Here is a 25,618-nt window from a genome sequence, read left to right on the forward strand (position 1 = left end):
AGAGAAAGAGCGAGGGAGCGAAGGAAGGGAGGGAGGGAGAAAGGAAGGGAGAAAGGAGAAGGGGCCCGGTTTCTTCCACCACTCGGCCGTTGCCTACGCGTCTCTTTCCCTGCCTGCGTCCGTCTTCGTTGCTCGAGAGGCCCCGGGACTAAAATTCAGGACAGAAAACCGTCCGGTTAGTTCGAGGCTGGTGGCAGAGAACGCGTTACCGGCGATCGCGAGTCGATCTCGGCAAGGTGTGGCGATTCGTCCGAACGAGAGAGGAGAAAGAAGGAAAGAAAGAAGGAGAGGAGAGCGCGCAGAGGAGATCGGGCATTCGAGGCGAAGCGAGAGGGGCCCGACGCCAAACGGACGTGATCTCGACTCGAGTCCATCCTGTCTCTCTTCCGCCCGTTCGCAAGGTAGCTCCACCTTTCTCGCTCCTTCACTCTCCCTTCGTTCGCGTTTCACTCGAGCTCTTCGCGGAGGATCTCCACCGTGTGGAGTCAGTATCCCGTGATGGTTAGGTACGCGCGAACCCACTCGCGCCGCGTCGTTGACGAGTGAACTCTGGCAACAAGCGACGCCTTTACAGGATCGTACGAAATTTTCCTTTTTCGTTTCCTTTTTTTTCTCTCTCTCTCTATCTCTCCCTCTCTTCCTCCCTTCCTCTCTCCTTTCCTCCCTCCCTCCTTTCTTCCGAATTTCACAAATCCTCGTGTCCCTCGAACCTCGTGACTGGACGTTTTCGTTCCATTTCGTTTCATTTTCTTTCGTTCCACCGTATTCACTCGAGGTTTCTTCAAGCGTACACGGTAAACAGAGAAGAACGCGTAGCGTGTGCATATAAAGAAACGGGTGGCGAGCGTGGAAAAGTGCTTTGGACTGAAATCGCGCAGCTGTCAGATCAACCGAAGCGACCAGCTTCTTCTTCTTATTCTTCTTTTTGTTCCTCTTCTTTTTCTTCTTCTTCTTCATCTTCATCTTCTTCTCTCCGCTTCTTCTCCTTTCTCCGCTTCTTCTTCGACGAGCTAGTGTGCTGCCCGGCCAGGATTTGTGTATACATATATACGTACTACATAGACAAGGTTGTGCATGTTGCAACACGTACGTGGGCCGTACGTACCGTACAACTTGTTCTTCTGCTCACTGAAACCAGCCGCCTCCGCCACCGCCGTCTGTCTACAGAAGATCCGTTGCCTCTCCGCTGTGCTGCGTTGCTTAATTCCTGTGAAAATCGCGGCGAGCTCTGAGCATCCCGGACACATTTCGCTTCTGGTCAGTTTGATTTCTCATTTCCTCTTTTAAATTTATTTCCACTTTTCTCATCTTTTTTTTACTCGGCCTAAAAATTAACCAAGTCTTTTCGTTTTCTTCTCTCTTCTCTCTTTCTTTAGTCTTGAAATTTAATCAGATAAAATATATATTCTCTCCAAGCGTTGTAATTTTAGTATTGAAATGATACCAACGATATTTTTCGTAAGAAATATTCACTCACTCTGGTAATTTTTAACCCGATGTCTCGCTTAAGAATAGTATTATTAATTGGCAATTAATTAAAATCGTAGATATTCTCGGGAATATTGATGTTGCGATAAAGATAATAATTCGAGTAGGAACGTGCACATTATCAATGATGAAATGGTCGATTTAACAAGGGAAGTGGAGGGAAATTCGTTTAATTATTTCCGGCGCGGTATGATGAAAGCGATAGATTCAAAAGTTGTGCAATTCTTGCAAAGTTCGATTCGAATAATCGTGGTAACGTTTAAAACGTAATTTCCATTCATCGGGATGGATAATTTCCAGCGTCTTATAGAGAGTGATAAATGACTCCTTCTTTCTTCCTTCAACGTTTTAGTGAAGCAACTAAATTTGTTATAAACGGATTATTAATAATTAAATTAAAATAATAAAAACATATAGATAATCTCATTTAAATTATTCTCAAATATTTTGAATATATTTCTTGATAATTAATATTTTTCTAAGTGAATTTTTTTTAATGAAATTTTTTCAGTTTTCACAAAATGTGATAAGGCTATCAATTTTTTATTACGTATTTAACTCTAATTTTACAAAGCCTTGTTCTTTTATTACATCAAGAATTTTTGATCAGCTTTTATGAAATTATTATTATGCGTATACTTTGACAAAATTCCAATGAACTTTGATAATCGAATCGATCGTTTTAGCTTTTAAGCTTTGAATAAGAAAATTTTCACTCATATATAATTTAATATTAACGACGATTAATGTAGATGTCGAAACTATTAATCAGAAATGATACACATAGGTTCGATGGTAATACACAGCCGGATAATCGAATGGGATTTATCGTGAAAAGAAACATAACTCTCCTCGTAAATAGTGTTGCGTCCTAAGGTAAAGCGAACCTATTACATATTTACGGCTACACGCGAGCGTATAAGATTTCGAAACGCGTGTAATGCATAAATAAAGAGAGCAAACCTATACCGTAAGAGCGGACAGTATCGTGTACAGTTTCGCATGATTCGATCGCGCGCATATTGAACGATTCGAGTTCGAACATTTCCAAAACCGAGAATCCGATTCCGAGTCAAACTTTTGATCCGCATTTTAATACGATCATGATTTAAACGAAACGAATATCTCCTCATTCGTGTTCAGTCTTTAAGATCAACTGTACGGATTCAAAATTTCATTTCTATATTAATTTGCCCTCTTTAATTTAGTATCTCTAAATGTTGGGATAAATAAATAAATGAGATTGTTTTTAGATTTTTATAAATTATATCGACGAAGAATAAGTAACAGATGCGTGGAAGCTTAAATATTTGAATATATATTGAGAAAATGAAAAATAACGATGTTCTTAATTATTTATAAAGATATTATTGTTTTGATATAATTTTCTTTGATAGATTTACGTTTATTCAAATATATATTATATAGTATTTTCATTTTTTTGCATTTTCGTATTTCCTCTACATAAACATTTCTAATTTAACAGTCATCATGAAAAGAATTGTAAGTAAAAATAAATTTGTTTTAAAAAATACAAAAATCGCATCTCTTTATCTCAAAAATAATAAATTATACTTTCATTACTCGTTTAATTGGGAAGATAAAAAGATTTTTGTAAAATCTTTCATTTCCTGAAGATATTCCGAAATATGGAATTTTGCTCGACTTCTCGAACGAGGATCGTTTAATCGTTGGAAGGATGTTGGAATAATTAATCGCGTAGAACGTATGAACGGGTTAATCGGATGAAAAATCGGTCGATAATTGGTAATACGAGGTCGACATTGATCCTGAACACGTTTTCCGTTCCGGTTCCTGGGATATTTTCGCTCGAGATACGGCGATGCAGATCGGTGGGAACCGATTCTTCGCGAGACGGTTCGAGCATAGAAAACGGGTTTAAGCGTGAAAGTAATTGAGGAAGCGGATGAACAGACGGGCAAGCAGTTTGTTGTGTACTCGGCCAATCACGGCTGCAAGCTTGCCTCGTGGAAAATCCATGTTTTTGCGCAAGAGAAAAGTTATGTACGCGATATGTCCAATAGAAGAAAATACACTCCGGGTTTGAGAAGATTTCAGTAATTACTACTGCCGCGTGTAATGAGGAATAATGCGCTGGCCTTGATTAGAAATCATACTTGAACAATACGTTCGATCAAACGTTGGGAAAATGCTTTACAATATTTCATTTATATACAATACTTCCTTTTAGTTTCCAATACGTTCTAAATATATTCCATCTTTTAAAATTCCAAAATTTCCAATATCGATTTTCCAATATCGATTCGATTAAATTCAACAATTAATTACCGTATAATTACAAAGAATTCGAACTCAAACGAATATTTTCAATTTTTCACGATATCTTTCCGTCCTCGTCGATCCTCAAAGATTCGAATCGCTCGAAAAGAAGAAAAGTCTGGGAGCTGACGGACGATGCATCTTTTCTTTGTTTCGAACAGTGAGTGATGGCCCTACGTCTGAGGAGCAGCAAGGATGTTAAGAAGAGCTCGTACTACGTTTGGTACTTGGGCGCGAGGGAGGCCAAAGGGGTGGACGCGATGCCCGGTGCCATAGCTTACCTGCTCGAACGAGAACGACTACAGGAGCCTTTCAAGGTCACGCTACAGGTGAGCGGTACCATTTCGGAGATCCGGTTTCGTGGCCGAAAATATCGCGCGCGCGAGAGAGAGAAAGAAAAGAGATTAATCGTCGGGGTCGAAAATTGGGAAGAGCATAAGCGTGTTTCTACATTTCGTCCGTTTCATTTAAAGACAACGAGGAGAAACGGTCGATAAATTTTCTAATTTTTATAGAACAGCAGTTTTACGCTAAATTTCTTTCGAGTAATTTAAAACGATTGTATCTCGAAATTTATTAATTTTTCGTCCAATTTTTATAGGAGAACGTAGTTCAAAGTTGAATTTTCTTTGTGCGATTAAAATTGAAATTTGTTTCACTTTGAAATATTGAAACTTTTATTAGATATAAAAAAAAAATGAAGTTATTAAGTTTTTAATTGTTTTTGGTTTTAATTTGATTTCAACGCGTCGCGTTCAATGCGGTCAAGCACGCGTTCATCGGGTGGCAGTGAAAGCAGTTTGCAGGTCGAATAAAAATCATCAATTTATGACCTCAGCCTACATACCAAAATCGCCAGGCCTCGATCTGTTCGAGATCGGTTATCAGTTTCCTCGGAAACGCTTGTATTTTTCTACGAATTCACCTCGAAACGAATAAAATCGGAATAAAAAGAAGGGGTTGGACCTCGAAGCGATAGTTGCTCTTTTTCACGTATAAGAAAAACGAAAACAAGGTGTATTTTTGATAGCGCGATGACTAAATTTTACGGTGACATTATACAATGGAGAATTCATGGCGACAGAATTTGGGGATGGAACGAGTTTTGAGATTTAGCGGCCGAGTCGTAATCCGAGTTTTTTTAAATTCCTTCCTCTCGTAGGAATCGGATTTTAGAGTTCTTTATTCAGGTTGAAAACGAGTTGGTTGTTAGAAATGTTACGAATAAAAAATGGAAAAAGTTGATACTAAAGAATTATTTTTATAATCCTTTTGTATCTCTCTCAAACTGCTTGGTATTCGGATATATTTTATACCATACGTTTAAAAGTCTTAGTCACTTCTGTTTTTAACCTCTTAAATATAGTTAGCCTCTGAATGTGGTCTCTATAATGGCGCGTATTTTTTATTATATTCTTATATCTTGTTTTCATCCTATCCCGTTGTCGCGATTTTATGAATACGTAAGAATCATTGATATATAATGAATGTATAGCGAATGTATTTATTTCGTTTACAGCAATGAATTTTATTTAATTTTTCTCAGTTTCGAAGCAGTCGATTGATAACTGTTCCAAGATTCTTGAGTAGAAGTATATCGAGCGGGGAAATGATGAAACAATTTTACGTAGTTTCTTAAAATTAATTTCATATCTAGGAAAGTTCTATTTGTTAAGATTTCTTCTCTTGAAAGTTAGATTTTCCTATTACGAAAACATGTCACAAGCAATTATCGCGTCAGAAAATTTTCTGAAGCTATGTGAACCAATTCTTCTTTTTCTGTATATTGTTGACCGAATTTTCATCCAACTTTCGAGGATCGATAATTCTTCCTTTTATTATTTCATTCGATTGAATAAATATCGATTATAAAATGAATATATTATATAATGCAAAGAGAGACTTGCAAAAATAAATGGAAAAAGAGAAGGATAAAAATAAAATTTTTTCGTTTCGTTTTCAATGACGCGAATGAATTATTAAGACATTATCGTATTCTCTTAATATAAGTGAAAAATCTGGAATAAAATTATATTCCTTAAGATTTTATTCTTGAGAGAATAAAAATGCAAAAATATATCCTCACTTGAGATATTTTCTAAGATATCTCTTCGAATTTAATTTTCTTTAATTATTAAATAAAAAAATTTTTTCATGACCAATCTTTAATGTTAATTAATGTCTCATCCTGAACATTTACAAATTTGACAAATGTCTCCATACTCGATTTTCTCGAAAACTATAAACGTCGAAAAAATGTTATTCCTTGACTCATTCTTCTACGAAATCATCTTCAATCCGCTCTGAATCGTGTCACTTCATTTAAATAAATCAAACTTAATGTAATTTCCCAGAGTCGAAGATACAATTAAATACAGATTAATAAGGGATCCCATGGAGCAAGGTTAATTAGATTTTTTAATTAGAGCAATAAAAGATTCATTGACCCGAATGTTAGGGGAAACGGGCACGAAACTGATGGGCACACAAGGCGCGTTCGATATGGGAAAGAGAAAATAAATGGATGACACCGAAATTGTATCGCGACCGTTAACCTGGCATGTTACTCGGCATTCCCGTTGCATGCCAATTGAAATTTGCTAAAGAGGGTTGCATGTCCGATTTAAAAATCACCACGTTATTCCTCCTCTCCAATTATTTCTTCTTTCCGTCCTATGTGATCTTTGAGTTTTGTTTCTTTCTTCTGTGAATATCGAGAAATGATATATAACTATAGGAAATTTCCAAATTTTCACCCGTTTTTTGTTTTCTAAAACAAAAATATATATTTTTATAATTAATTTATCGATGCAATTTTACATCCTCTATAAAAACATATATTTTATATGAAATATTTTTTATCAAGCATGTCGAGGAATATTAAATTTGAAAAACTTATAAAAGATACGTTTAGACAAGTATTAACTCATTTATTTATAGCAATTAAAAATTTATAAAAAGATTATTAGTATTACTGAACGAAGAAATATAGTCATAATAAAACTTTTTTTAATTAACTATTTTAGATTTAGATAGAAATTTTAAAAATCGATTTTTTTTGTGTAAAGATGAATTTTTATCGAGCAAAAAAAAATGTAATTTCGACAAAATTCTCGAAATTGACGGGATGTGAATCACGAAAAAAAAAAAAAGAATTACGTCTCTTGGAATCTTGGATAGTCCAAGGACTATCATTCGGTAATTTATCACACGTTTAAGAGGCAAAACAAGATCTCCTCGAAGCTTCATCGCCTGGAAAACAAAGGTGTTCTCCGTATCGCCTCGTTCGATCTTAATGAAAGCCTTTTGCGTAGATTTAGGCGTTGCGTTAATTCACCGCGGGCGTGCTCGTCCGACAAGAAGAAAGAGAGAAAAATGAGAATAGTGAGGAGAGGGAAAGGGGAGGAGGGGGAAAAAGAAAAAAAATATAAAATTATTACAAAATCCCGCAAAAGGCCCAGCTAATTATTGTGCAAGTGTAATTGTCGGTACCCGGTTGCGAGAGATCCCTCCTTGAGAATATTTTAACTCGCCGAATTTTCGCGATGCCGGTTCGCGACAGTTTTAATGAACAGTCTTCCAGTTGGATGAAAATTACCTCGCGTCATTTTCTTCCCGACCGATTTCTTGAAAACCGCAGACGCGAGGACAGCGACTGATTATTGTTCCTTTCAGCATTGGATTTTGTAATTTTCTCTACAGTATCAGGGATGTATGCGTGGATAGAAATATAAAAGAGATTTCGTTTTAAAATTTTAAATTCGAAATCTGTATTTTTTTTTTTTTTTTTTTTAAAGCCAAATAGGATTATATCTAATTGAGATATCAGAGATATTAAAATTTTTCAATATTTGTTTGAAAAAAATTCACATTATTATACCTGCCATTTATGATATATTTCGCATGCTATTAAATAAGAAAAAAATTTTTGTAATTGTTTTTTTACTAAATTTTTTTCATAATAACAAATCATTAGGTTATCATTATTATTGCTTGATTAATTATTAATAATTCATTAATAGTGATGTTTTCTAATCCGAAATTCGAGTTACTTAATCTATTTTCAATGGAGAGTAATCTTTTCGCAATTGTCATTCGGGATATACGTTCAATTTCGAGAAGAATAGAAAAATTAGAAACTTATTCCTCGCGTAAAGCGAAGGAATTGAAATTACTTAGGTATTATTTCTCCGATATTGTATCGCGTTAACGATCGATTATGTCTAAGATCAAGTTATTCTTTGATTTTTAACAGATCTTCATGATCGTTAATGAAAGGACACGCAGGCAATTTCAACGGCTTGGCGGACAATAATCATCGACATGCTTGTACGCACATTCCTCTAAAAGTTCGATCGTAAAATGAGAGAAAGTCTCATTTTTTCGTGTTCACTTTCATCGTTCTGCTGTTATTATTTGCTTTCCAAAAGGAAATTGCGTTTTTACGCATTCATATGCAAAAGACACGGGGTATTGTTATTGTTATTGTTATCGTTATGGGGAAAGTATTCTTTGTTCGATGACAACTTTACTTATCGAACGGTATTGCTTATTGATACGTTCTTCGTTACCGTTGCTGACATTGAATCAGAATGTCATACCAATAGGAATTAATCGAATGCCGATATAAATCGCACGTGTCGAATGCAAATGTGTCGATTAATATATCCTAAGAAATAAGAGAATGAAAGAATACTTTTCAAAACAAAAACGTGCAAGTGCATATAACTGCAATTTTTAAATTCCAAAAAATAGTTGCGGCTTTGAATTATTAAACCACGAAGTTGCAGCTACGAGAAATCAATGATTACAAATTCGTCGATCATTTATTTCAGATATTCTTTTAAAATAACGTAAGATCCAATTGGGATTATCGTAGAGGGATGATGAGTAGCTCAATTACACAATCGTGAAAAGAACATTAAGGTACGTAAATAGCGGAGGAGCAAAACAAAGGTGGGCATAAAAAATTGGGGAAGGATAAAAAATTAATAACCCGTTCCCCTACAGCTTTTTCCCTCGCAAAAACCGTCTCCTTTTAAAGCATAAAATCGAGGCGACGTTTAACGTTCATTAAAACCCGGTTCACCGATGCGTGTTACAAGTGTACGTGGAAGTAGCACGAGTTCCTCGCCGCTGTGCCACGATCCATCGGTCGATTTGCATTTTAGTACGCAATAATGCCGCGTTTCCGCGGCCGCGCAACTCGCGGCGGAGGCCTGGCCCGCGTCAAATCACCGTTAAACGGGGCCGCTCGTTAAATCGGCGACCAGCTGATCGCTACACGTTTTACGATTGCCAGGTGAGCAACAAGGGGCTGAAGATTATACAGACGGTCCATCCAGGCGGCTCGACGAGGTCCGCTGTGAAGCATTTAGTGCCAGGACACGCTGTACTTGCGGCCGTGCAACGAGAGGACGTCGTCGCCGCAACTCTTCTGCTTCCAAATCCGGCCACCAACAATCCCGTCCACGTGCACGCGTACAGGTTACTTGACAATCATAATTTATTCTCTTTTTCTTCTCTTTTCTATCTTCTCTACCCTCGTCGGATGTCCGCGAGGATTATACAGCAGCGCTGGACGCGTTTCAACGGGAAAACAGGAATGGCGAATGCGCCAAGATTTGAAACTTTAACCGTTCTTCTACGTGGCGAGAATGTTGTTTTTTTTTTTTTTTTTCGATTGGACGAGGCTGGAATAAGTCTGGTCGTAAACTTTATACGAGAGAAATAATTCCAACTGATTCGTATCATCCCGTAAAGTACTCTGGATCTTCTAGAATATCTTTAGAATTGTATACCCGTCCACCGAACGCGGCACACACGGATTACAGATTTTAATCATTTAAGATCATTATAGTTTTTCAACGATTTTTCTCTCGCCTTCAACGTTTCGCTATTCTACGTTATTCCTGTTATTATTTTACATGAATTTTAATCGAAAAAGATAATCATAGGCCTATGCATTTATTCTTTATTTTAAGTAATTTCTTGCAATTTCTTCGTAGCCGATTATTCGTACGATAATTGAAACGGTGATCCAACGATTAGAATCTAGTTTATTCCTTAACTACGGTAATATTATGAGATATTTAATTCTGGAATTAAATTCGAATTAAAATATGAACCGAGTTGTATGAATTTACTATATATATAATAAAAGAACGAAACGACTATTCGGTTATAACCTCTAGAATTTTTGGACGACATCTTTCCTCGAAATATCAGGTTTCTCGACTCGCGTTATCATAAATTACCATAAATTTCTAATTAAACAGTACGTATCGCGCGAAGCGACCAGTTCAGCGCAATCTGATCGCATTAGTACCAATTAACGGATAATTATCCGGAAAACGAGCCGCGTTACCAATTGCTGCACGGATCGGTCGTGAGACGCCTCGAAACGCGGCGTTAATTTCCGCCTCCATCCTCGTTAACTGTTGTCAACGAACGAGTTGAGTTGGAAGAAGACGAAGTCCTCTTCGAATCTTTCCTCTCCTTCCTCTTTTTTTATCCGCCAAACCGGATAAGACGAATCGACCTGCGCAGCCATTTCATTCAGATCTCAGCCATCGCTTGTCCTCGCTAATTAACGAGCCGCGCGATTCTAACGGCTCGCTAATAATAAATTCTTGAGCCGGTGTTCGCACCGTGTTGTTAATCCTATCGGCAAGAGAACAGCCTTGCCATTCAAAATTCCCCCGTATTTTCCTCATCTCGTGAGAAGAGTCTCTCTGTTTCTCGTAACCACGCTGTTACTTCCTTTCTTTCCTGTTTTTCTCTCTCTCTTTTTCTTTCCTTCTCCTTTCGTTTTGTCTCCTTTTCCTATGGTGCCCGACCATTTGCTCTCGTGTACGTAATGCAATTGTTGATTATACAACGTTGGCATTGAATTCATGAATCGGCGGTTTCGATCGAAACCAGGTAAATGGTTCGTTTCGAGGCTCGCGATCGTGCTGGCCGCGATTTCTTCCCGAGTTCATGGAAAATAATAAAGGTCATCGATCGAACGCGGCGAACGTTATCCCAATTAGATTAGAATTTAAAACACGGTTGTGTTTATAACCAGGGATTAAGTCGGTAGATTCATGAAGCTTCAATTCTTTCCAATGTATTTCTGAAATATTTGAAAAAAAATTAATTAGAAATTCATAGTTTTTTACTAATATTCTTATAATTTAGATTACTTTGTAAACTAGATTCTAACCGTAGATTGTAAATACAAATTAATTAATAATCGTTTGATCTAAATAATAATAATAATAATTTTGAAAACGAAAACTGTTACGGATTTGCCTGTTTTAGATGCGACTCGGTGGAGACGGCCGAATTGTTGGGCGGCCAGTTGAAAGCGCTGGCATCGCACACGGATAATTTGGCAAGGGTGAACTCGCTGGAAGGCAGAGCTCGTAGCAATTTGGGGAGCGATGGTCGGAGCACGAGGGAATCGGAATCGTCGGAAGGTAGCGGTGAGCTGAGACACGATTCCGTGCAGACAACCACGATATACGAGTCCTTGGCCGCGGAATTGCGCGCCAAGCTGGGTGAGTATTCCCTTTCCGAGTTACTTCCTTTATTTCTCTTCGCCGTACAAACGCCAGATATCGCGTCTACTACTCGGAATTGAAATTACATTTCCCTATAAAAAATGCAATTGCGTTTCAAATTACAACGCTTAAAGTACGAATGTAGCCGCGATCCGACGTATAATTTTGTACAAATTTTCCAAAAAGGTACATCGCGCGTCTATTTCAAAACAAATTTATACCGTTTAATTGCACGTTTCTACGTAAAATTCTCCAATCTACATTTTAATTGTAAATTTTATCTGTATTTTCGATCTTGGGTGCAAATGCGAAAAATGCATCGTGTAATAAATTATAATTTTATTTACATTTCAAAGTTCAACCTGTAAATACGAGATTATAATTCTATCTACATTTCTGCATAAGTAAAATCGCATATATATACACATATTGAAGTACAACTTTATATATATTTTAATGCAATGCAATTATAAATGCAGAATTAGAGTACGGAAAATAAGAAATTGGAGGGATAAAGCGTTGGTTACTTGCTTGTTTTCAGGTAGAGGGAATTCGGGTGACAACGACGTGGGTCCAATTTTGCTACCTCCGCGAGATTACGACACCGTGCACAGACACAGAGGGAATCTGGCCGGGATCGAGTTCAGACGTTGCTTGAATCAGACGATCGTGGGCGGTAGCACGACGATCGACAGGGGAGGCACGAGAAGCGCCGCGAGCAGCGGGATAGGATCGGATAGCGCCGCTACTCCCCCGCCTTATCAGAGCCATCACCCTCTGGGCCCCAGACCCTCCAGACCCTCCAGAGATTCCTCCTCCGGTAAGTGCTTTCGTATCTTCTTCCTTAGTTCCTTTAAATCTTTGAATAATTGCGGATAATTAACCACGATTTACGATAATTTGCTTCTGTTCTTATGTTTCATCCATCATCAACTGTCTAATTAATTTTAGAATTGGCAGTTTTAATTGATATCTACGTTTATCCGCGTATAATTAACTAAAGTAGATGAATTAGTTACGAATTAATTGGATAGTGCTTTCTCTTTTTATATTTCTTCGTTTTAATATCGAGTCATGAGCTTAATTTAATTTAATTACAAAGTAATTAACAATTTATCAATGGCGGAAAAAAGATTGAAAAGTTGACATAATACTGTTAAGAAATCCTGGTCACGATGACTCGTCAAAATTTATTATTCTACAACAATTTCACGATCATGAGTCACGTTATTGCCAACAACCCAATTGAGATTCTCCAAATTTCTACCGTCGAATCGCGAGCGAGATGTGACGCGAAACATTGAAATTTCCATACCCTGGCAAATGGCGCGAAAGGGAAGAAATTACGACAGCAACGGAGGCGTTACGTTTCTCGTGGCGTGTTTCGATAGTCATGCTGAGCAAGTGTGAAATTTATTGTAAATGAAAAGCGCGAGTGTTCACCGTGACCGCGGCGCGAACGATACGCGGTTACTTAAAAATTCTCTCGATTCACGATAGTCGAGCAATTGAAATTAAATTTACTCTCGGTTGATTTTCAGCCGGAGGAGGAAATTGTGCGAAGAGGCAATTAGAGGGACCCGTTCGTTTCATAACGATTTCAATTTACGATTCGCTAGTGGAATCGTGATCCATATAAGACGAGGAGCTGTTTCAAAATATCTTGCAATCCGTGATGCAAGCATTTCGTTGCTGCTACGATACTCGCTTTTGAAATGTTGTCCATTCAGAAAAGTGGACACGTTTCGGATCGTTGTTTGAATGAAAATCATTTAGCTCGACACTTGCGGTTTTTGCGCAAAATTATATAACGTGACACGTGTTGCATCGATAACACATGCATATACCTGCGTAAATATAATTACGTGCAACGTAGATAACGTTTTCAAATATTACATTGAAAAATTAAAAAAGAAATGTAGATTTTTTATTTCAACCATAAATAAAACGAATATCATGCTTGAAAAATTACATAAATTCAAATAATAAAGTATTTCTCCATTTTAGATTTTCAATATAAGCATATTACATTACGTTCTAATTATAATTTTTAACTCGTGTTTCCTGATATGCGTTTTCATTTTGTAATTGAAATTTCATCTTCATCTTCATCTTCGCGATTAAGTAGACACAACTTTCGTTTAAATCGAAGAGTCGGTTGCGAGGCACCCCTTGTTATTACTGCTTCATTTCCTTTCATTGTACAACGATCTACTCGTACCACGATCCTTGAAATACTTCCTCTTAAACACTCGATGCAAACAGTTTCGAGAAATTAAAAGGAGATTTAATTTGAAGCAAGTGCAGCACGATTTCGGGTTCGCGTTTCCCGATCAGGAAGAAGGAGAAGCGGGGAGGACTTTCACTTTCGTGCAGCATCGAGCGACGCGCGATCGTTTAGCGGGCGTAATGGCGCGTTCAACCGGATCGCCTAATTTCCTAGGAAAACGCTCGAGCCGCTTTCCACTTGCCAATTAGACGACAATAGCGCGCGATTATTCTCCTTTCCTCGTCGAGACTTTTTATTCCGACCAGCGAGATTCGAGATTACGATACAACTGTGAAAACTTTCTGGATATGTACTTTGTACGTTCTTGTAATTATTTTCACAATGCTTGTGCGACAGATTTGAAATTTATCAGATAAGGACGAGTATAGGTGATACAAGTGTATAACGAGCTAAATGCTCTCGATCATTCTGCTTTCATTGTCTTTGCATTTACGAATTTATGTATATCTTGAATTTATATATCCGTTTAATTATCCATTTATTCTGTACTTTTTCTATTTTAAAGATAGTTTGCTGTATGCAGTTTTATTATCTACACTATTTCGAAATATAAGTAGAGGAAAGTACAAATTCTTTCGTCTAAACGTATCTTGGAAGAATTAATAAATAAGAATATAAAATGAAATATAAATAAATTATTTAATATTATTTGTTTTTCAATGAAATTAATCACGCGACCATTGTGAATATTTGCGAAATGATAATTTTTAGTATTATCGATAGATGTTGAATATATAATTTTATTATTCATTGTTGTAATGATATATTTAAAAAAATTAGTTAATTTATTTAAAATAAAAGTTATAAGAAATAAATTCACATATTTCAATCAATTTACCATTAATTAAAAAATAATGTTAATATTTTTAAATTCTTTTAAATAAATAAATCCTAAATATTCTTTCAAAAAACAAACTTCTGATTGTCATCAAATTTGAAGGAAAAAGAGGAAAGGGAAATGAATTCTAGATTTAAAATTTTTAAATATTTATTATTAATTTATTAATAAAAAACTAATATAGTATCTTCACAATAATATTATTAAAGAGCCATAATAATAATAATAATAATCCTAACATTTATATATATTTAAATAAATTATTTTTAAATAATTAAATCTGAAGAAAAAAATTTTTAAGAATTAATATTAAATGATTGTCAAAAATATCAATTTCGAATTTATATTTTCCTTGTCTATTGAAAAGAAAAGAAAAAAAAAGATCCGAAGAACTTTCTCTAAAATTTCGATCGCGACGAAAAAGGCGGCAAATTCGAAGTGAAAAAAAGGAGATCCGTGGCGATGACAAAAATTTGGACGCTTTCTACCGGTGGAACAGGTGGCCGCGTGTGTTCCGCCTCGAATCTTATCGTAGAAAACCGGGCGGAAGGCGACCCGGTAACCCAGTTTCTCGTCGTGCTACGAAAAATCGTTTCTTCGTACACATTCCTCCTCACTTCGCCACGTCCTCCACCCCACGTGTTCCTCTTCAATTTTTCTCTCTCCGCGTCGTTGCTCCTCGAGCTGAATGCAAACGCGCCTCTAACATCTCGCCGATTCTCTCTCATCTGCTTTCACTTCGAATCGGTCGGCGACGATTCCTTCCTTCGAATTTCGTGGCGACGAATTGTCGAAACCGTACATCGATATCGGAGAAAGTTACGTTTTTGGAAACTCGCCTCTCTTTTGACTCCGACCCGTGCTCTTTCTTCTCCATTTTCTCCGATCGATCGTGCTTTCGTTACGAAAATACGAAAATCGTGCATCTCTTCCGTGTTTTAATTTTTAATCTCGTCGAAAATTGAAAAGATTGATACTCGATTGTGAATTTGTCACTCGAATCGCCAATCTGTCATACTTTTACGCGCTGTTTTATAAGTAGTTAATGGCAGAGTTAATGGCAAGCATGGTATATCGATACATCCATTTCAATTTCCGGAAACGTTTCTCTATTTAATCAATATTCTATTTGTTACCAAACACCGTCCTCTTGATTTTATTGCCTCGAGAGTAGGTCTTAACATTCTACTTTCTAATCGTGCGAGATATTTGATTTTCACGAAAACGAAGTCTAAAATGCGTAGAATAATTTCATTCTTAATTTCCGACATACTTTTACACCCCTCACACCCTGTTCATTATACGAATATTTTACAAATCTACGTATATACAAATATATTCTAATATATTCTAATATATTTCAAAGTTTTTCGAGATTAAATAATTCTTCTATAATCAAATTGAATTATACGACAAACGTGATGGTTCCAAAGAAAATTCCAAAGAGAAGGATTGAAGAAATGTCAAAATCGGCCCGTTCTTCCGTGGTGGAGCATGTTTTTAACGGACGACTGACCCATATAACCGAATGATCGAATAAATTTCGCGGACGAAGATGAAGAAAAGAAGGGAAAAAGAAGAAAAGAAACGGGAGATACACTGTGTATTATACATACGTGTTATAAGTACGTGCACACAAGGGGACGTTGGTATTGGGCACCTGTTACGGTGGAAGGAATACCGTTAGGACGTCGTGTCAGCGGCAGGTACCGGCCTACAGGTACACGCATACATCTTACCAGGGCTGCTCTCTGTCGCAAAAATCGAGCCGCTTCGACACCAGGACCCGATGTCGAGACGCTGCGCTGCTACTCGAATCGCTACACGGTTTCGTGTATCTGTTCCGCTAATTCGATGTCTGTCGTCCGATTAGAATTATCTGCGTGATGTATTGCCAACTTGCGTATTTGGAGAAGGATTATTTGGACGATGATTATTCTATGTAAAAAGTAAGAAATTTCTTTTTATATGATTATATAATTGTATAAATAATATGACGCATTGCTGATTATATGTTACATTAATATTAATTAGGGGTGAGATTAATTAATTGAAATTATGGAACCGTGGACGATGATTTAATGGTATATTTCGTTAGATGAGTCATTTTATTTTTTAAGTGAATATAAAAAATGAAAAGAAAATTGGAGAAGAATCGTAAAATGATACGGCATCGATAATATTTATGATAATAAATTGCCGTGTATAATAGGGAAAAGTTATGTAAGAAAAAGTATAGGTACGAGAATGTGGAATTACGGATTGATACTCGATACTAATGATATATTTTAGTTTTTAAGACATGTATATGGATATAATTATTAGAAAATACTCTTTTTTATATTTATTCATGATTATTCGATATATAATATTATATATTACAATAATATTGTAATATTACTATAATTAAAAAAGGCTAGACGTTTCAAGTGGACGAAGTAAAAAAAGAAACTTGAACTTATAATTTATGATAATATAAATTATTAAGCAAGGAAGTTTTTAATGTTTATTATTTAAAATGAAATCTTTACCGGTTATTTAAGACTCGAAACAAGTTTTTAATCTAACGAATTAAATTGTTTTGGATTAATTAGATTTTTTCTTTTTTTTGGTTAGAATCTGGCTGATGCGAATATTTAGATTTTTTTTAATAAAGTTACATCGAACAAATTCCTAATTGGTATTTTTAAAATTCGACAAGATTCGATGTTGGTATATAATTATTACTATGTTTCTTAATTCAAATTAGATAAATAATCGATTCGATAAATTTGAATATCGATGAATTATTGCGAAATATTTACAAATCTGGTAAAAATTCTAATTTCAAAATACGACAGTTCGTTCTTCCTTTCCAGTTTACATTATAGTTATCTATAGTTTAAAATATTCCTTCTTCCTGTCTAATTTGCATCGGTTATCTACAACTTGAATAAAATAAATGTAAATATTACGAGTGAGAATATGTCCGAGTAACATTCAAGTAACTGTTTCTTTGTTCGAGACAATTAAATCGCGAAAGAAACGAGAATCATTTGATTGATTTACAACCTCGAAATAATTACACGATTTTTCGCGTGATTATGCGATATTTTCTAACCAAATGTGCCACTGACCGACTAAAGCAAACTTATCACCGATGTTACTTTTTATGGAGGACTCGCTATTAATCTTTCTTGGATTTTCGGCTCCATTTAATCTTCTTACTGTAACGTATGGCGTCCATTATACGACGACCTTAATAAATATCCACGTGCATCGTTTCATTTTAATACCTTAAACGTACGACGAATATAAATTACGCTCGACGAATGAAATTTTCCTCAAATTTTAATATTTAATAAAAGTGGATATTAAAGGATAAGATTAAAGATGCGCCACCGTTCTGATGAAAAAAAACAAATGTGAAAATAGGGTGTTGATTTACCAACAATGGGCCATAATAATACATATCTTTTCCTCTATCATTGGTGTTTTACTGGCCATATAGGAACCCGTTTCGCAACAGGTGTCTCGAGGACATGGCTCGATCACGATTTCCACGTTCGTATCTCCATATAAGCGGCGCTTCTGGCTTGTTCGCGATCTGGCACACTTTGCTCACGACCCGTGCCTCTCTGTATCGCCTCTCGCGCGTTGATGCATCGCGTGAAACTATCCCGTGCTCCCAAGATTCCGGCCGTTGATTAAGACGATTAATTTATCGCCACATTCGGTAGCCGCTTTACTCTTGGTACGTTAAACTCCGTTCTGAAGATAGAGTCGCGAGCGTAAGCTTCAGCAAGGATGATCGAGTCGAACGAGAAGCGATAAATATAGTTTTACAGATTCTTTCGTCGAATGATTATTTTTTTCCTTTTTTTTTCTTTTATTTACAAATTTTCGTATAATAATAATCTTAAAGTTTTTTAAATTGTATCATATATATAATTGTATCGTGTTTATTTATTTTAATTCTAATTAGAAAAAGACAAAAGTGTCAGAAATCTTAACTCGACAGATTTTAAAAAGTTATCTAAAATTTTGAATTAATTAAATTTTAGAGAAATTTTAATTGTGAATGAACGAATAAAACGCCAAAGATAAATAGAAACATAATTATACAAATTTCAGCTATTTATTTCGCTATTTCCTTCGCTGGAAACAAAGGAAAAAAAAGTTTTTTTAAATTGTATCATATATAATTGTATCATGTTTATTTATTTTAATTCTAATTGGAAAAAGACAAAAGTGTCAGAAATCTTAACTCGAGAGATTTTAAAAAGTTATCTAAAATTTTGAATTAATTAAATTTTAATTGTGAATGAACGAATAAAACGCCAAAGATAAATAGAAACATAATTATACAAATTTCAGCTATTTATTTCGCTATTTTTTTCGCTAGAAACACACCATCCTGATCGAGTTAATGCTCGATTTAGAATTATTACTATTCGTACCTAATTCGACTCCCTTCCATCATCGAGTAACAATCCACTTTCTCCATTAATCCATTTACCAATAGCAGAAAAATGAGTCTCAAAACGATACACAGAGAATAGTGCAACGATCTCTTCTGAGAAGGCAAGGATCGTCGATGATATTCAGAGGGACCTCGGGCACTTTGCCTTTTAACTTTTACCCATTGCAGCATTCCACGGGATTACGCAAAGCGACAACTCTCGAAAGGCTGATTTCCATGAGGAGCCTTCCATTCTCCTCCTAGCGTCTCCTATTAACCATCATCCCGCTGATACGACGATGATAACGATGACGATTGACGAATATACGTCATCGCCGATGTGATGGTTTATACTCGATGAATTGGCATGGAAATTGACCTCGTGGAAGGTCAACAAAATGGGAATAAAGTTCCGCATTCTCGGCCCACAGCCCGAGGCAACTGTTAGCCTGACTCCTCTTTCGGCCTCTTCCGCCTTCCTCCTACCTTTTCCATCTTCCAATCTTCCGCAAAACAACCGAGAAAAAGACGCTCGGTTCTTCTCCTCGAACTTTCTTCGTCTTTTGTGCAGGAGAAAGATCTCTTGATCCTCTTCTTTTTTGCAACGAGTTTACAACGAAGGTATTTGTATGCAAAAGAAAAATACATGATTGTTCTTATCTGTTGCAGGATAATTGAAATAATTTAAGATAAGAGATTTTCATCTTAGTAATTAATTCTTTATCCGATTTTTTTGAATTAGTCGATCGAAGAAATTAAAACTATAATTAAGAAAGTAGATATAAAAAATCAAACATACTATGTTTGATCGTATTGAAATAGAAAAATAAGACAATTATACGATTTTAAATCTGGGATGAGAGTCGATGAGATGGACCATTTCAAGATCATTCCATCGAAACCTGATGAACGATAAAAAAATTTATATTAGAGCATACGTTCAATTATTGAATAATTAACGATCTCTTTGGTTCGAGTAGCTCTGTAAAACGATCGGCGGTTTGTTTCAGACGACGATTGGGGAGCGCCAGCAGAAGAGAACGATTATTTACCGGAAACAGAAACGACTGGAACGAGTCTGACGTTGCCAAGATTAGGCAGAAGTCCCGAGAGATTGAGCAGCCAGGTGAACAGAGGTGTTTCACCGAGTTGCAACAGAAGTCGCAGGGCACCCGAATTCAGGCAACGGTCGCCCAGCCCTCAGTATCAGCCCAGGATGAATCCTTGCGAGGTGTCCAGCCCCAGAGAGAGATTCCAAGATGCCAAGGAGATGTTCCGAGCCATGGAGAGAGAGGCCATCGCAAGGCCTGTTCTTTCTCGCCAGAGAGATGTGGAAAGTCATCCTGTTCACAGGTACGGTTTTAAATGTTTCTTTCAACGTATTGGTTTTCTTTTTCGCATTCCCATTAAATTTATTATACTATAAAATTGTACACAAAGCTGTAATTTTACCGCGTATAAACCTACTTACCAAATTTAAATCTTGGTTAAGGATATGTATATGGATAATTCATTTATTTTAATTTATCTGTTTAGAGGTATTAAGAGAGTTTAATCTATTTAATTTGTTTGTAATTAAATAATAGAAATATAAATGGAGCAAATGATAGTAGAAATTAGTTTAGTTTCATCTTAGAAAATAATTGTAAAGAAAATTTACAATATTATTTCGCAATGCGATGAAAAAATGATATTTCGAATAATAAAAGTTCCAAAGTATCGATGAGAAAAAATAAAATAATTTCAAAATTGCTCGAGTCCGATGCGAGCGCCATAAAGTGCCACTCGATGTCTCTCTCTCTCTCTCTCTCCTTGAAAACAATCCGGTTAGAAAGCCTTGAAATTGAAAAGAACCCGATATATCATCGATAAAAAGTAAAAAGTCAAGGTATGCGCAGAGTGGATCGAAAACAGCTTTCAGTACCACAAGCGTCATTACGGTAAGCGTGGTTCGATCTTAACAAGTTCTGGGTATTCGTTTTCTAATCCAGAGAATCTGCACCGATCCCATTGTAAGAGAGGGCCGTTCCCTGCCGCTTCTCATTTTCTCTCGAGCCGACCAGAAAGACTAGTTTTAAAAGGCCACGCGGTTGCCTTTGCTTTTTCCCTGGCTGACATTCGTTTTGGGCCAGCAATCACCGGTGTCGATCTCGAGTAAAAGCTGTCCAACCAGCTGGAGAACGAACCATCGCCAAACAGTTGAAAAGTCGACGTTACGTTATTTCGTAGATACGTTTAGGGTCCATTGATGCCGACAGTTTCTCTCATTCGAAACACGAGATCGAGCATGTACGTCTCAATGCTTTTGCTCCACTTCATTTCCATGAATAATTATCTTGTTGCTCCGAACCTGTTTAAGATTCTATTCTTAAAGAAGTAAGATAAATGTCGATTTATTTCGCGAGAAGTCGGGACTGGTAAGTGGAACAAATTTGGAAACGACACCTTTCCTGAGCAATCTCTTTCAAACGTGTCTGTAAATTTGCAGAAAATCTTTTCTTTAATTTCACGTTTAATTTTTAATTTTCATTGGACGTTCAACGCTTGAAATCAACGAAATATGAAACGTGTGTTAAGAAAAATTAAAAAATTAGGAAACTTTCTCATTAGGAAATTTAAGAAAAAAATGTTTTCTTATTTAAGAAATTTCCAAAAACTTGTTACCATTTTTAATTTCAATATTTATATAAGTATAAAAAAATCAGTGATTTGGTATTTTTTTTTATTTTTCTTTTTTCAAGAATTAAAATTTCTGTTAACTTGATTTTGATCGATACTAATTTATCGTGAATTTTTTTATACCAACAGGGTTGAGTCAGCCAGACAGAGCCACGAGGAGCAGCCGAGTCGTCAACATCCGGCGAGCAACAATTCAACAAGTGGCCACGAACATTTGATGAGACGGAATCATTCGGAGGTATCGGAACGGGAGAATGATGTTTCTTACAGAGCTCGACCGCGGCCACGAACCCATCATTATGCGATGGAACGACCAGCGGAGCAAGAGGTCTCGAGGCCTCGGCCGAGAAGCTTCTACGAAAATCCAACGGTTGGAAGAGACTTCCGAGAGCAAAGAAACGTCGCTGATCCGAGAGAAGTAATGATTCCACGATTTCTCTTTCCGATCATCATCTGTTCCTTCGGATTTCTGCCTTGAAATCCTCGACACTACCGTCGAGAAATTAAGTTTAACTATCAAAATATTTTTACAAGTATATTTACCGTGATAGATATTTCATCATCATCATCTTGATAAGATTGATTTACTCGTAATTACATCATTTCGATCATTCCTTTCTCCAAGATTTCCAATTCTGAAGAAGGTTGAAGAAATTTTTCCAAAGATTCAACTTCCTCTTATTACGTTAATTTAACGTTGTTTAAATTTTAAATTTACAAATCTCCACTCCAAGATCTTCGATTTTACGAGGATTCCAAGTATTAGTTAATTGACATTTTCGGATTTGCACTTTCTAAAAGATAGATTTTGTAAGAAACTACTAATAGCTTCTCAATGATGACGAAAAGTGGATGAATTTTCACTTTTGCTGCTATCTTGTTTCCTCTGTTCCTTGTCTTCGTCCATTTCAACATATAAGCAAATATAAATGTAACTAACCACTCGCAAATAATATGTAACAGGTTACTTAAAATTGTTGTGGCGGATATTCTACTTTATATATATAATACATATAATACTTCAGTCTTATTTTCTTCTCAGTTGATTCTTATAAAATTTTTATATCAAACTTCAATATTGTGAATTTTTTAATCTTTCAATCGTCTATTTTATAACAAGTATATCCCTTTTCTAATATTATTCTCAAATTCTTTACAAATATCTATTGAATTATACGATCGCATTATAAATTAATCTATTCGTTTCTTCCTCAACTTTTTATCTTTACATCTTTACGTTAGATTCATATAATGTTACTCTTATCAATATGATATTGATATTTTTTTATTTCCAATCGAAGACTTTATCTTCTATTAAATATGCTTATTTCTTTCTTTTTATTGCCCACAGGTTCGAGATTTCCGTGACCGCGCGCACATGAAGGAAATACGCGAGAAAGTACGCGCCAGGGCGACCACGTACCAAGAACTCTCCGAGCACGAGAGATATCCAGGTTTAGACCGTGACAGCGCGAGGCCGCCCTTGGAAATCGTGCCCACCCCGGGTCGATATCGGCACAGCTATGCAGAACCGCCCAGACTTGGTTTGGCGGCTCTCCATCCGTACTGAGTCGATCGGCTCGTTGTTAACTAATAAATTATTTAATTAATCCGACCGTATATCGTTATCGTACCATTCTCTAAATGGCTGTCCTCGACGATATTTTGTGCGTCGAATAATTAAGGGGAGCGAATGAAAACCCGAAGAAGACGAATTGTACAAAATTGAAATTTTACAAATTGTGCTTTGTTCGTTCTGGAAACTCAATTGATCGTAGAGAATAAAACTTACGAGTTAGATATTGATATTATTACAGATTATCATTTATAAATCGTGTAATTTTTTCATGTTCTTCCATTTTAATCGAAGTTCGAGTATCTTCATCGTTACATTCCTTCAGATATTATCTGAATACTTTTTCAATTCAATCGTGATTATTTTCACTGCTATGTTGTACATTCTTTGGAAAATAAGTTCACGAAATAGAAAATGAAATAAATTTCATTTTGAGAGATAATGATTATGAAGCTTTTGTCTTTTTGTCGTTGTAGGGTTTCATTTGCCCCGCTTTTATAAGTTCTAAAAAATTTGCGGATTTTTTCGAGCAGTCAAAGACGACGATTTTTGTATTCGTCATAGACCTCGAATCTTCTGGGTCTTTTGTTGATCTCTGACCCTAACTTATCATCACGCATTATATTGATATCCGCCTCGGATGCCAGACTAACGATAATGATAGAAAACAAGTAACAAGCAGTAATATTGACAATAACAGAAATAATAATAACGTTAATAACAATAAAGATTGGCATTATTTTTCTTTATCCTCTTTTATGGATTTCCTTCAGGTTAATGTAAAATCTCCAATTAAGGAATAGTCGAGGTAATAATTTAAAATAAATATTTATTAATCCAGTGACGTTTCAGATGCAATATTTTATTTTATATATCAAAATAATTAAATAGATATTATTTTCAGATGAGATAGCATTTTGAAATGATGAAATATTTATTGACAATTTATTCAATTTCTGTACGTTTCTTCTGTTTAAATAACTATAAGTATTTGAATTGTATTATCATTCGTATAAATTAATTTATAAATTCTATTTAAGAAACAATTGAAGCAATATTTTAAGATAAACGTTTATTATGTTTTGGATGCAATTTAATACCAGTTTCTTATTGTTCAAATAAAAATAAATATTTGAAGGTAATTTATAAAGAATGGTGAGAAAGAAGAATTTAATTAATAATTCATGACATTTGGGGGAAAAAGTTTCCAAATATATATACATATATTCAAATAAATCTTGAAAGAAATAAATGTTTCATGGAGACAGAATCCATTTCTTGATGTACACGATAACACGCGAATTGCACTCGGATTCTCGTTTTCCTTTGTATCTCTATTGTCTTTTGTTACGCCTCCTTCTTCCAATAGCTACATAATTGCCACGAATTATCTTGGCGCAATACTTTTCTATCTAATATACCGTTATAATTTTTTTCTTTTATCGTTTGAATTAGAAAGTATTTCCTGTTGTTTTAATTTTAGAGAAGGTTATTGAAGAAGGTTATTGATCCTGGTTAATCCTCTTTCTCGCGAAACAATTTACTTTATGATCCAACAGATTATGAAAATTTTCAACTTGAGAAAATATGCACATAATTTTTTTTCTCTTACGTTTCGATCATTATACATTTCCATTTTTATCTTCCACGTTTTATTTTATTCATCCTTAATTTTTGCTTTAAAAGAAAGAAAATTAGAAATTTATTTTTTTCTTATTTATAAATCAATATTAGTATGAAATTAATCATTGATCAATTTCTCATTTTTTCAAAATTCGATTACGAGTTATAATTTAGAAATACTTCTATCAAATAAAAAGAAATTTAAAAGCATTGAATTAATTTACACGATCCATTGAAAAATTAAAATTAAGATAAAGTTTCATAAAAATATATTCAGTTTTCATTGTTCTTCCCTTAAATCGCACTTAATTCTAAAACTAAAATATAATATTTTGAAATATGAAAAACACTCGATGCAACTTTGTTAATTTTTTACATTAACATCCTCTCATTCTCTTTCTCACAAGTATTCGCATCGATTCATTAGCATCGTTTTGAGACGAAAATTTCTCTGATAACCGACTGGCATGGCATACGTCCACTGAATCACGTACAGTGGCTCGTTAAATTGCTTTCATGGTTAACGGAGCAGGAAGTGGCCGGTTTGCATTGTTTCAATGTATCTATAGTTGTTGCACGAATAATAAATGAATAGAAAGTCTTTCATGCCAGGGAGACGAATAAATCTTTGGGCTAGCCAGTCGCGTTTTTCTTTCGATCGGGTGCCTGAATTTCCTCTTCAAACTCGGTTTGGATTTCAGTTTTCTTCTAAGGGAGGAAACTCGCGTGTAGAAATTTTTTTAATCATTTTTATTTTTTTTTTTTCTGCAAAAGTTCCTATCGAAATTTCTATCGAACAACCACAGTATTCGTAATCATCGTAATCCGAAGTAAC

General features: G+C 35.5%; 1 protein-coding gene across 2 annotated transcripts; it reads left to right on the forward strand.

Moving 5' to 3' along the window:
- Positions 1-64: 64 nt before the first annotated feature.
- LOC552005 lies at positions 65-23,891 on the forward strand. 2 transcript variants are annotated; one of them, XM_006557675.3, is made up of 8 exons: positions 65-401; positions 3,951-4,118; positions 9,092-9,276; positions 11,095-11,333; positions 11,878-12,156; positions 19,916-20,258; positions 21,714-22,002; positions 22,936-23,891. In XM_006557675.3, the coding sequence occupies exons 2-8, from the start codon at positions 3,957-3,959 to the stop codon at positions 23,152-23,154; spliced, it is 1,716 nt and encodes a 571-aa protein (XP_006557738.1). In that variant the 5' UTR covers positions 65-401; positions 3,951-3,956; the 3' UTR covers positions 23,155-23,891. The 2 variants fall into 2 exon arrangements, with proteins under 2 accessions (XP_006557738.1, XP_006557737.1); XM_006557674.3 differs by having other exon boundaries at positions 67-1,257.
- The last annotated feature ends 1,727 nt before the right edge of the window (positions 23,892-25,618 follow it).

The sequence above is a fragment of the Apis mellifera genome, linkage group LG7 (assembly GCF_003254395.2).
Source record: "Apis mellifera strain DH4 linkage group LG7, Amel_HAv3.1, whole genome shotgun sequence".
NCBI classification, from domain to species: domain Eukaryota; kingdom Metazoa; phylum Arthropoda; class Insecta; order Hymenoptera; family Apidae; genus Apis; species Apis mellifera.